Source organism: Larus michahellis, chromosome 9, assembly GCF_964199755.1.
Source record: "Larus michahellis chromosome 9, bLarMic1.1, whole genome shotgun sequence".
Taxonomy (NCBI): Eukaryota; Metazoa; Chordata; class Aves; order Charadriiformes; family Laridae; genus Larus; species Larus michahellis.
In genome coordinates this window covers 35,720,424-35,734,472 of record NC_133904.1, presented here as the reverse complement: position 1 = coordinate 35,734,472, position 14,049 = coordinate 35,720,424, and the positions used below count along the sequence as shown (strand labels likewise).

Sequence of the window (14,049 nt, the reverse complement as noted above, 5' to 3'; positions counted from 1 at the left end):
TTGGAATTCCTCCTCAAATTTCTGTTATTTTCAGAGCCATCAATGTGAAATGTTCAAACCTTATTGAACAAAAGGATTTGAAGTCTTACTAGAATAATGATTAGATTTGCCTTTTCCACTGTGCTGTCAGATGAAGAATGCTGTTTTATAGAAATATTGTCACTGATGTCCATAGTATACACTGAATGAAATAGCCTTAAGAAAGCTTTCACAAGAATATATATTAATTGAATGCGTTATTCTGGACGGTTTGATGATTTGCCTCACTAATGTATTTAACGAAGGTACCCTGATTATTATACGAATCATGACATTATCTCAGACTGGTTTAGCTCTCTAGGCTATATTTGGATGTAGAATGACCTTGTCCCTGTGAGAGGAGGTTTCTCGCATTGACAGTGAAAAACTTTCCATTGCTTTTAGGCAACACCTGCATCTTCACGATCAAAAATGATCATACTGTATTAGAAATCTTAGTTATTTAAGGTTTTTTTGTGATGTGGCATGACATGAATAACAAGTTATTTTTAAAGATATTTATAATGCCCCATGATGAAACTGATCGACAAGACTAAAGATTAATGGCACTAGGTATATAGTTAATGGCTGTTAACTAGTGCTTTGCCTGAACTTTCAAAAATCTCCACCTAGTGAAAATTTTAATTGCATAATTAATGCAAACTTAGGTCTTAAATTTATGAGACCGTATGCCGTACTGTTGGCACTTCATATTGAAACTGTGCAGTCAGAATTCTCATAAAATGTCATATAGGTAGTATATATAGTATAGGTAGACATAAAGTTATATCTTAGAAGTTGCTATAGCTTCAGTATTTTTATTACTTCTTCTGAAATGGACTTGACAGTCTCAATAGACAGCAAACCAAACTTGAGCCACCCGCGAGCCCTCACAGGAAAGCAGGGTGACAGCTTCCTGGGTTGTGTTAGCTGGAGTGCAGGCAGTAGACGAAGGAAGAGATTACTCCCTTTTACTTGATACTCATTACACCACATCTAGATTACTGCATCCAGTTTTGGGCCCTCCAAAACAAGCGAAAGGTAAAAATACAACTATCGTTCTTCTGCATTATTCATATTCTTCTATACATCTAGAATTATTTCCCTGGAGACTTTTCTGTAGTTCTTAATGCTAGTGTGTCTACATGCTTCTCTAATAATAATCCTTGTGACACTTCTGGGAGATGAAGATGGATTTATTGTCACATTTTGCAGCCCAGAAACAGAACTGCAAACCATTTAAATCAAAAGTTTCCACAGAATTGGAATTTCCATTTCATAACAATAAAGAGCTGTTTTCTTCAGAGTTTGTAAGTATATAACAGTACAATACATTATTGCAGCTGTAGGTGCTCACCATTTCAGTAAATTATCAGAATATCAGGCAAAAAGATATTAAGGAACATTCACGTAGTAACCAATTATTAAGTCTGTTTTCTGTGACTTAGCACGTGAGAACTCCTTTGCATAAGCAGGAAGACCTGCAGCATTTAGCTGATTTACCCTTGAAAAAACTCTTGCTCTTCCTGTGTTTTACCACACATTCACAAATTCCGTAACAACTGAGACAGAAAGTAGCCTTATGTTTTGCATAATCCTGATTCATCTCTCCAGCAAATCCACTCTGTAAACTAATTGAGATATGGTTCCTGTGAGAATGTAATATTCAAATACATAATCATAGATTGTATCACATTACAAGAGCATAGTGGAGCCAAATTTAAGTTCTGTTTATCACACTAACTCTGACATATTCTAACAACTTTTAAAAGGTTGACTTTGAAACCCCAATATTGGCATTTTAATGCTTTTATGGATGTAAATTTCCTGTCTAGGAAAATAATCCTATTTACAAGCAGAAACTCCATCATGTGATATTTTAACAGGATTAATCAAGAGGATTAGAATCTTTAGATCCACCACATAATCCTCTCCAATTCGAGTCAATACTTAAATCTCAGAACTGGAAGATAGTTGGGCAAATGGAACACTAGAAGGTGGAGATGTTGCATGGAATTTAGACCAACTGAAAACAGAGTGCTGATATCGCAGTAAAATACATCCGAGAAAATAGCATATCATGCTTAAATAGTATAAGAAAGCGAAAGTATTTGTTTAGAAATTACTTTCTATTTTGAGTATTAAAAATTAAGTTCTGTAAGGAGGTACAGTATTTGTTAATTACTGTGTAATTAACAACATGTAATGTACCACTAATATATATGTGTGTGCATAAAGACATATACAAAACCATTTCATATTTCCTATTGACAGAGAGATATCATCTGTTTTGCTAGAGCAGTTGGAGTTGCTGGTAGTCAGCTGGCAGAAGGGGAGTAAAATGTTCCACGTTAAGAAGTAGGAGACTAAGAATGATAAGAATATTTGACACTAAAATCGTACTACATTAATCGGGTAAAAGAAATAATACATTTGATCAGAGTATATTTAAAATGTATGTATTGATGTAATGATGAAAATCTCTTGCGTTAAAATCTTAAAATTCAGTAGGTATAATTAACAAGCGTATGCCATCTAGTGGGCATCAGAAAAGCTTCCTCCCTATTCGGGATTTGCCATGTACTCACTATTTTCATTTGCAAAATACAAGCAGCTAAGGAGATGAGGATCTGAAGTTGAAATTATCAATGTCCAGATGCCAAAACAATAATTAAATACCTCTTACGTCATCTTTTATAGAATTAAGGTGTTTTCTGAACACCCTCTGTGCAAAGGTAAACTTACCTTTAGCATAGCTCTAATCTCATGAAAAAGCAAACTGCACGCAAATACGACTCTGCTGTTAACTCATTCTTCTGTAGAACCTTTGATAGGAAAGCCTGTTTCTGTACACAGTTGTATGAATAACATATATAAGAAAACCAGTGTGACCAAGTGAAGTTCCTCAGCTTTCATTTTTGTCTCTGAAAACTGCAATAAGTCACAGTAATTAATATAACACTCATTTGCATTTAAGCTATTAATAGTAGAAATGTTGCATCACAGGTTTTTCATGATGCCATGTGTAATGATTCCTAATCTAATTCTTACATCTGGTGATTACCATATAAATGTCAGTATTTTAATGTAAATGTTACGAATGATAGCGTCGAGTTTTTTAACATTTGCCAACTAATCAAAATAATAGTCTTTAATACTCTGAGTTTGTGGTTTCCTTGATAGCAATACTTCTTTCAGTTATATTGACACAAAAAAAAGGTAAGAAATGTGATTATTGTTCTTAGCAGTTTTCAAATAACTGCTCAACTGAGGGAGAGCTTAGGAATTATACCACATAAAAGCATTTTTGTGAACTATAATCATCCATGCTGTAAGATTTTGAGCTTAATGATTATCTCATGCATGTAGTCTGAATAGACCAGAGGGCAATGTAGTGATGTCTGTATATAGGCGGCCTAAAGTAAGAATCAGACCTTGTCCATGAAATCAGTAATATAGAATTGAATTACACTGGCCAAGTGGCTGGTGAAGGAATTGACATGTGAGGAAGGAGAAGGAACATTAGCAATGCACAGAGCAATGTCAGTCTTACAGCTACCTTTTGCCATCCTACTCTTCAGTACCTCAGGTCAGTGTAGCCAAGAATATAGTATACTATACTGCTACTATTGTACTAGTTACACAAGTGAAACAGTAAAGACTTTTAGAATCAAGTTAAACCTGTTGTGATAGGCTTTTGGAACTATTCCAGTGATTTCTAATTTAACTTGCTTTTTTCAAAGAACTTCATTCTATAAATTAAACTTTGCATAAATTTAAAATCGCCAAAGGGGGAGACCCCAAACAGCTAGGACTTCTTGAATGAAAAGCTATCTGTGAGAACAATCTGTGCAATAAAAAAAAATGCATAGATACATAAAATTGAGCACAAATTATAATGTAAAAATAAACATAAGGTTTAAATTTAAATATTGGCAACTCTGTTATTTGCTACATGGAAGATGAAGAAGCATTAATTATTAATGACTCCTGTTGATTGCAGGGAAGATACTGCTTCCCTTAGTAGCTTAAGATGAAAAGTACTTGGGATATGGCTGGCATTAGAGTAACTTGACAAAGCAATTGCTGGAATTAGATGTGACTATTTAAAGAGTTAAGACTACCCAAGGAACAGCTTTATTATTGCCTACTTCCAAACAAAGAAAAACTGCCGCTTATATTCCCTAGAACTTTCCATGTTGCTTCTGTTAAACTCAAATTGAATTAAGATTATAATTATTGATTAAAAATACTTTGTATCAAATTCAGGAAACATTCCTTTATTTGAGTTTATTCTGGAGATCTTACAGTCTTACGGATAAATAGAGAGAATTGTATTTTAAATGTTGTCTCCAGTTGAATGCAATTACTGGCTGGTTATCCATCTTTATATTCCTCCTCTTCCTCATTTATAAACGTCAAATAAAATTTGGATAAATTCGTGTATATCTGCAGAATCAAAGTCATTCAAGGGCTTTCAAAATTTTTACGAAGTACCACTTAGGCTTGCAATCAGATCAGTAGGAATCCATCTATAAGTTTATCCAGCAAGAGATTCAGGCTGAAGATTCAAAATGTCTATGAAACCTGTAACATGCTGAAGAATTGTAGAGCACGTCAGTTTTGTATATTTGTAGATAAGTTGTTTGAACGAAAACATTCTTTGTGGTTATTTTTATAGTGCCTTCAAAGCATGCCACCCCAAAATAAAAAGCTTCTACTTTGCAACAGACTGCCTTGAAGAAATGAATAGGTAAGTTCTGTGTTCTTTATCATGGTACTCAAATAATTGAAAATAATATTTAATGTAACACAGAAATATACTCCTGGAGCATGATGTAATGCTGATTGATAGTGTTCTCAGTACAGCCCACTTAGTCCCCCCTTGATTTTAGCATGTACAGCATTACATTGTGTGGCTCAATTTAAGTTTGCTGGAATTTTCTGTCATGCCACATGGCACAATTCTGCAAAGGTGTGTTAGGGAAGTTAGTTGTGTTGGTCTCATCTGCATTCATTAGAATGTTTGGGGTTTAATGGGCATAAAATTTATCACACTTCTAATTTTTTGTTGATCAGGGCTGGGAAGATTAATGTGGAATACAAGTTTCTGGCATGTAAAAGCAATGCTGTTGTGGCTTAACTCCAGCCAGCAACTAGGACCATGCAGCCGCTCACTCACTCCCCCCAGCTGGGATGGGGGAGAGAATCAGAAGCAAAGCAAAACAAGGAATTCATTCACTGCTTGCCGTGGGCAGGCAGGTGTTCAGCCGTCTCCAGGAAAGCAGGGCTCCATCACATGTTAATGGTTACTTGGGAACACAAACGCCATCACTCCGAACATCCCCTCCTTCTTCTTCCCTCAGCTTTATACGCTGAGCATGATGTCATATGGGATGGAATATCCCTCTAGTCAGTTGGCATCAGCTGTCCTGGCTGTGTCTCCTGCCAACTTTTTGTGCACTCGCAGCCTGCTCACTGGCAGGGCAGCGTAAGGGAGCAGAAAAGGCCTTGAGTGCATAGTAACAACCAAAAACATCACTGTTTTACCAACACTATTTTTATTCCAAATCCAAAACATAGTATTATACCAGCTGCTAGTAAGAAGGTCAACCCTGTCCCAGCTGAAACCATGACAAATGTACACGTACCAAAGCTCACAGTTAAGAGCATAGCTGCATGATGGGATAAGATAGGTTTAAATTAGCTCTGCTGATAATCCACAGTAACATCACATGACCTAACGCCAGAGAAAAGCAATTTGAAGTCTTTTTTTTTTTAACAGAAATGGGATTGAACTAATGAGATGGATTTATTTTTCATGACAGACTTTAAAAAAAACTCAAAAAACCCAACCAACCAACCAAACAAAACCCCAAACCAAACCCAAAAAACCTCAAAGAACACAACCCACAACAACAACAAAAAACCCAGTAATAATTAATTTTATTTATTGTATCACGGTCCTAACAAGGAACAGAGACTAGCAAAGTTCAGTTGTTGGCACTGCTGTGTGTTTTTAAATGTCCTTGGATGTGCTGGGAGTGCGTTCAAAACTTGACTGGACAAAGCCCTGAACAACCTGATCCAACATTAAAGCTGGCCCTGCTGCGGGTGGGGTGTGGGAGCAGACGACCTCCTGAGAGCTCTTCTAAATTACTCTGTGCTTCTATTTTGTGATTCAGTGATGAAGACAGAGGTTAGATAAAGGTGGAGAGGTATCTTTGATCCTCGGAGTCAAATGTTCTACCTCCTTCTGTTACTTCAGTAATTTGTTTATTCCCAGCTGAGGTAAAAAGCAAGGACACACGGGACAATGTTAACATACTTTGAAGTCTTAAATCCTTCCTGGCATAGACTGCTAAAACTTTGAGATTTAGCTAGTTCTTTCTGTTCGCAGACTTAGAAAGATGCAACTACCTCAGGATATGGCTGGACTTTTTTCTTTGGAATATTAATGTCTACAAATTATTTTTAAATTGAACATTTATATTCTGTGGTTTACATGGCCCTTCAAGAAATAGCGTATTGATGTATAAGACTGGCTGTATTGAAACATTTCAGGCCAGTTCGTCATCCACTGATGATGATGATGAGGTTCAGTTCTTAGGAGCATCTCACTGTAGCTAGCTGTCATTTTTAGGATCTAAATTTGCTGAAAAATATTTTTTCCGATGTTAATGTTTCATTGTTCAGTAATGTAACATGGCTGAGCTTTGTTTGATCCAAAACTGACGTGAGGATCTTTTACTATTTTTAACTATGCGTGGTTTCTCCCTTGATTTTAGCTACTTCGATAGCTATCATTTGTTGAAGTGCCATTCATCATATCTTTCTAATATACCATAAAATGTTCTCACTCAAGGAAAACCAGGAAGTCTTGACATACATTCAATAAACAGCTTTTACAATATTCATTGATTTTTTTTCTACACTGGGGAGCCAACGAAGGTGCCTTTATGACAGTTTACAGCCTTCGTGGAGAGTAACAGTTGGAAAGGTGCCGGGATATATTTTCATATACTGCCGTGTTAGTTTGGAATTTACGAGAGCCTTTTTCCTGACATTTTGGGTTTGTTTCCCATGAGGAAGGACGAAGGGTGAACTTCCTCTTGAAATAATTTTTTTTGCAGTATTTTTCCTTCAGAAATGCTGTTCCTGCAGAGTAATGGTAATTCACTCCTCAACCCAGATGATGGATTACTGTGCTACCTCTGTAAAATCCCTGGGCATCCCCTGCAGCCTTTATGTGCTTTCTGGAATTCCTTCTCCCAGATATCCTGTGTGGAACTGGAAATAAGTAAACAAGATTCATAGATGAAAAATTTACTTAAAATACTAATTTCACAAATCTCTGTCTTCCCAGAGAATTGCTAACCATGTAATCTGAGGAAACAAGGCAAATACTCAGCATGGTATCTCACACTCCCGCTGTCACCACAAAATTTAACTGGATTTTCTATGCTGGCAGAAGGGTACAGAAGGCTACACTGAAAAGGAAAGGAGTTTTAATATGGAGAGGAACATAGCATTTCTTTATTCACTATGTGGGGAACCTATACCCTTTCTTCAACTGCATTTACCACCAGTTTTAATAGCCATTTTTCCAGTTTCTTACTTCAGATTCGCTGTTTAATAATTTTTTTCCACTCCAGAATATTTTACTCTGCATTTAATACTGCATTGCTGTTGAAAGAATTGTTTACCAATGGGTAGTAATTGATTTGTATGTAGCAGATAGAGTTACTCTGTTGTAGCTGAATTTTGCCTGCTGTGTTGCATGGTGCAGACTTCAGTTTGCAAAATTGATGCTCATGCTGTTTTGTCAGGTCTTACATGAGCATAGTTGCGTTCTTAGAAATGAATTAATAATGAAATTGATGAGCTTATCTTTCACTTGCCATGGTCATGGGGTACTCCAAGGTTATTAAAAGCCTTATTTCCCAGAAGTGCTTCATCTATTACCATACTGTGCATAACCTGTTTATGGCTTTAATACTACTAAGGAAAATAGCATTGGATTTAATATTCAGTTGTTTTACAATATCTACTTTATTTAAAACTTTCATGTGATTGAATTATACAGTGCAGGGCATTTACAATCTCCTCATGGACTCCAAACATTAAATTAAAAAAAGTTCCTATTTTAGGCTGAATAATTTGATCACATTTGATTTGAATAACTGGGTTAACTTTGCAATTTTAATAACTCCCATAAATCTTTTGCGTTCATTCAAAAATGTAACAAATATCTGCTACCCACTGAAACAGAATGATGATTGATTTTGTAGGGGTCACTTCCAATATTTTCCAAGTAAAGACCTGAAAGATTCTGACACAATATTTCTCTTAAAAAGAAACTGTTTGAAAACTGAAGTATTCTGAATTAAATATCTATTGATTATATGCAAATTTCAGGGTGCATATCTGTATTTTTACATATGGAATATAAGGAAGCAAGTTACTCAAGGTTTTCCTGAAACCATCCTATTTATTGCTGAAGTTCATTCAGCTGTCTTCTTTAAATTTGGGGCATGTTAGTCTCTTACAGTTTTAATTTTCTTTCAAACTTAACTTACAAACAAGCTAATGCCTAGAAAAAGATCTTGTCAGCTAAAAATTTCAGACATATGCCCCTCTTAAACAAGAGTTCCTGGAGAAGTGAGCAGGAGAGTAATCATGTCAGATCTGTCTGTACTAATTTAATAGTTCTTTAAGAAATAGAGCCAAGTTATTAAAGAGCTCTTACTCCCCAATCCCCTACCAGCCGAAAAGCAAGGAGATAATTCTGCAGAATATGAAAGGTACTTTTTCAAATAGAAATCCCTGAAATGGAGCTTCCCAATGGTGGTGTAAATAAACAAACAGCAGGTTTTCCCCTTCTTCCTTTATGTTCCTATACGCTTGTTTCAAATCCAGGAAAAATAGTCTGTGCCTGAGGCCACTTCAGTCCTCTAATTTATTGTTCTCACATAAAAACTCATAAGTTGCAGCACAAGTAAAACAATTTTCTGATCAGAATTAGCTGCAGGTCCCAGAGACTGGATGAAACCATGATGTATATGGGAGTGAACAGTGCAATAGTAGAGCTACAGTGCTCCGTCTGGGGGAAATACTACACCAGAAATTTCTAGTACGGAGCTGTAAGTCTTCAAAATCTCCTTTTTTTGGCTAACCACCTAACTCCTCCTTTCTGCAATTTATGGACTACTTGCCATAGACTTGTGAACTACTGTTTCCCCCTTAATAAGTTTGAGAACCACTGGCTTATAGCATTACACTAGAGGAGTTCAAAGGAGTTTACAATACACAATTGCAATTATCCAGTACACAATCCAAATTAGCATCCAGGTGTGAATTTATCCCTAATGCACAGGAGTTTGGATTTGCATTGGCTTTCTGTACTAGTTTAAATTACAAAATTAACTTAATCAAATTCTGATGTAAATAATACCATTGTGAATTGGTATAGTTCTTCTGGGAGTCAAACAGTTCAACTGCATTTAATATAGCAGATTTTGTGATTACAGTACTGTACCTCTCAGTGATGAATATGCATGCATTGCAGTCACATATTGTGATGTTATACTGGAGATACTAAGTTAACACTGCAAAATCTGAAGGTTTTAGTAATAGAAATAAGTAATATACATAATTAAATAAATTGGGCATTTAATGGTATTGTTTGGCCTATTTTATCTGATTTATTTAAGAGTATGTGGAAGTAGAATTACATAATTTCACAATAAATCATCCCATCTCTTAAAAAAAAAAAAAAAAATATCCTGTCTAAAACCCCAAAACCCCTGCCCATACCTTTTCAGACGATACTAAACTCAGTTCTCTTGCTCATAAAGAACGTTTCATTTCTCCAAAGGTTTCTTTTGGGCCAATCATTGGGTGAAAGCTAGGGTAAAAGCTTGAATAACTGAGTAAAATTACAGTGTGCATTAAATGTTAAGAAATCCTGGTTTGGTTTCACTTTTACAGCTTTTTATCCCTTACCTGTACTTTCGTAAGAATGGTAGAAAGACTGTCTGGAGAATACAACGTGGTTGCACATGCTGAAGCATATCTAATGTCACAGTCAGTATAGGAGTGGTAGATGCACGCAGCAGCTAGTACTTGCCTGTAAGTGGATGTCCAGAAAGTTTGGTGAGTTATCCAGAGTAATATGGTAAATCCAACAAGATAAGGTTTTACAGTGCGGCGAAATCCAGTAGCCGCTCTTGACTAAAGAAGAAAGTATCTTATTGTCATCTTAAAAGATTCCAAGTATCACCTTGAAACTCCAAGCTTGACATAACAATTTTTGATTTGCCTAAGCGATGTTAGTGCTGCCACAATCATGTTTGTAACTGTCTTTGAAAATTGGCAGGAGAAGTTTGTGAGTGAGTGAGGTTTTGGGCTGTTTTGGTAGATTTCCTTAGGGTTTGTTATTGGTTTTATTTGAAATTATAGTCTCTCATAAAGTTATTGTGTGCATAGTCTCTGTGATACACAACTATATTTATACAGTAAGATGCTATTTCATATGTTACCAGAAGAGTAATTTATTTGCTACAGAAGTAGTGACCTTTTTTGTCTATCATCCGCTGGGGGGAAGCAACCAAAAAAAAAAAACCCAACCCACACTTCTGACTACAAAGGCATAGCTATGCATTTGGTTGACAGGGTGAAGTTAAAAAAGAAAACTAAAAAAAATATTCCCATTACGTGCATGAAGTAGATGCACATGCAAAGGGGGCATAAATTGCTATGGTTCACTTGGCAACTCTTATGCTGTCTGGGGCTTTTTTCATATTTTTCCAGCCTGACAAATCTAAGAAGACAACGCATGAAACAAGATCAACAGAGTCATGTCAAATTATTGAATCAGAGAGTACATACAGTTTATCCCATGGATGATTTTACTTAACAAATTTCAGCAACTGTGACAAATAAAATAGTAGAAATACAGGCTGCTGAGAGCTGATATATTTGGAGAGATGAGCTCATTGAGAAGACTCTGCTCAGCATTATATCTCACTGTGAGACATTGCTTACATTTTTGGGCTGCTTTTGTATTGAGAAAAATAAATGCATCATTTTAGCCATACCTATTACAGGAACCCTTATTCTGTTAAATTAATATATTACCTGTACAATCTTAGAAAAAAGTGAAAATAATATACCTTGGGAACCAAAATGGGAAACATATTGATTTTGTAGGTGCCCAGTAAGAAAGAAGCCAGCATAAGAAGTACAAAATCAATTTTAAAATATAATTCTGTATTGCAAAGAATCTTACAATTAATTCTGGAATCCAATTATCTCACTGGTGTAAAAAAAATATAATACAAAGTTTTGAATCAGAAATTAAATATAAATTGTACTGAATAAATTCTATGTATGAAATAAATGCTTCAACAGAATCTATATTTTAATAGACTTAAAGATAACTTAAGTCAAATTTAACTTCTACTTCCATTCTGTTTTTTCCTTTTAAACAAATAATGTCAAGTGTAGATCCAATCTCAAAAGGAAAGAAAGATATATTCCTGCTCTGAAACACAATACAAATAATATATAATACAAACCTCAGATGACATATAAGTGCAACGATTAATCGATGAAAGGATGCAAGAAAGACATGAAGTATATAACTATTTATTTATTCTATCCTTTAACACCTCAGTATTTCATTGGTTTCGTTTTTAAGGGAACATAGTGTGTTAGGACAGTAAAGCTATAGGAAATTGTTTCGCTGGTTGTTTGGTCCACTTAAACATTTTCTGATGTTTTTATTAAATGATCACTAAGAGAATGTGGAGATCACTAAGACTCCTGACAATTCAGGGCATTTTAAGCATGAACTCACTCTTCAGTATCAAGTTTAGATTATTGTCACAGCTACTTAGTTCATCACTGCCCTCAGTGCCTTAGTAATCATCACTGTCCAGGCCTGGGGGTAGAATCGGACTCTCCGGAGAGGCCCTGGGCTGTAATCCCATGGTACTAACCAGAATTATCTCAGTAAATTTAACTTAACTTCCTACCATGCAGCTCTGTTTTATCCCAAAGCAATGACAACATTGCCTGTTTGTAATCAACAGAATTAATTAAAGCCGAGTCTGATTTATTTAGAATTTAAACCATTGAGACAAAGTACAAAACTTACTTACGTATTTAGATGACTTTCCCTGCACTTGGTTCACTAAGGTACAGGCAATAAAAAATAATCAATACACTTCTTGGTCCCTTGTAAGTTGTTACAGTGTACCTCGGTAAGATACATATTTTATCTTACGGAGATCTTGTACAATATTGAAGGCAAAATGTTGTAGCAAAGTATCCTTGGGATATTTAGCATGGCTCCATGTCGTCACAACGAATTGCTACCTAGAATGCAAGCCCTGTGGTTCATCGAGTGGCCTAGACTCAAACTTAGTGAAACATGCTGTTTAAGTTGTTTAATTATCAAAAGAAAAGAGTTGTTTAAATTATCAAAGAAAAAAGGTATATTTTTTTTTTGGAGGAGGAGTCTGACTTTCTGCCTCAGGGGGCCAAGATCTATAGAGATGTACATGCAGGATTGCTATATGTGTACCTGCCAGAATATCTCATGTCTTTTTGTGATCACATGACATTCAAAGAGCTATTAGGGGTACAACTATATAAACCAAATTAGACAAATGATCACCTGGGTTTTTTCACTTATAGCTGCTTGTCAGGTGTAGCACATAGTCTTGCATCGCTTGACTGTCAATTAAGCATGCGGTCATCTTTCCCTTAAAGAGTCCAATTCTGACACACACTGCCATTGCCTTCCTGAAACCTGACATTTGCCTACAAGGCATTCAATGCAGAGTTTAGAACCAAATAGCTGAGTTTCCAAGCTTTCCACAGAGAACTTTTTATAACCTTGACTGCCTGTTTTCTCAAAAATGGAAGTGGTTTGCTCATCAAGTAAATTCATCAAGTTTACACAGTGTTCCTTTTGAACTGAGTTTGCATTTCCTTGGGAAAAAAAAAATTGTTAACTGTAAGAAAAGGATCTGTAATCTCAGCACTTCTATAACTCCTGATTAACCTCAAAAGCATTCACTCAAGTCTTTTAAAAACACAAAACCTAAAATTGAAATTCTTTTTCTTTTATCAGAAGAGATTTTACCGTTATAAGCCACTGAATGTCATCAGATAACCCTTTTTGTTGTCTTGACAAAGATCTAACTCTAAATTGTGGTAAATGAGGTAAGAAAGTACTTGTAACTATAGCTGGGGTCTTCTTGCCCTTTGGAAGAGGAAAAATCTGAACAGTTTTAGAGAAGGAAGATTACCTTCTGCTAATTCCAGATTTGGACATTGAGGCTGTATGAGTAAAGCTGATACTCTGTGTATGCTACGAATATCCATGTTCCCTTGAAGGTTAATATTAACACTTTGACTGTTACCTATATATGCTTCTAAGATTTGAAACCGTCAAATTAACAATGAGCAACAAGATAAATTTGGCAAGAGATTTAAGACAATGAAAATTTCCATGCACTGACCACCAAGATGGCTGAGTCTGGTTTAACTTTGAAAATGGGAACGAGTCCTAATTTATCATTGGTGCTTAAGCAGAACCTTAGTTGAAGTCGCTAGAGGCATTCTGCTTAATTGTCAAAGGCATGTGGTAAAGTATGACTAAAACTATTTTGCTCCAATGCAAATGAGTTTAGGAATTCAGGAACAACTGTTGAAAGAATGGTGAATACAAATGCTTAATAGTGAGTAAGGGTATGATGTCATTTCAATTACTGCAATAAATATGCCTTTCAAGAGAAGCAAGTGTCAAGCGATCAGTACAATGAAATTATGCTGGTGAGCACTCCAGAAAAGCTCTTCTGTAATCCTGTTAATCCATTTGAAATTTACTTCCTTCATGATAAAGATGAGTTATTGACATGCTGACGCAATGTCTCTGTAAGCAGTCCTAACCCTGCAGTTGATATTTGTGAAAACTAATCATTATTTCCATTTTTATTTCCGATTTGTTCACTTCTGTTT

General features: G+C 35.6%; 1 protein-coding gene across 1 annotated transcript in view; it reads left to right on the top strand.

The window, feature by feature from the left end:
- LOC141748602 (connector enhancer of kinase suppressor of ras 2-like) overlaps positions 1-14,049 on the top strand; it is a 209,861-nt gene that overhangs the window by 182,222 nt on the left and 13,590 nt on the right. Inside the window, exon 19 of the mRNA XM_074600940.1 lies at positions 4,700-4,771. Within this exon, the coding sequence (XP_074457041.1) occupies positions 4,700-4,771 (72 nt within the window). The remainder of the gene's footprint in view (positions 1-4,699; positions 4,772-14,049) is intronic.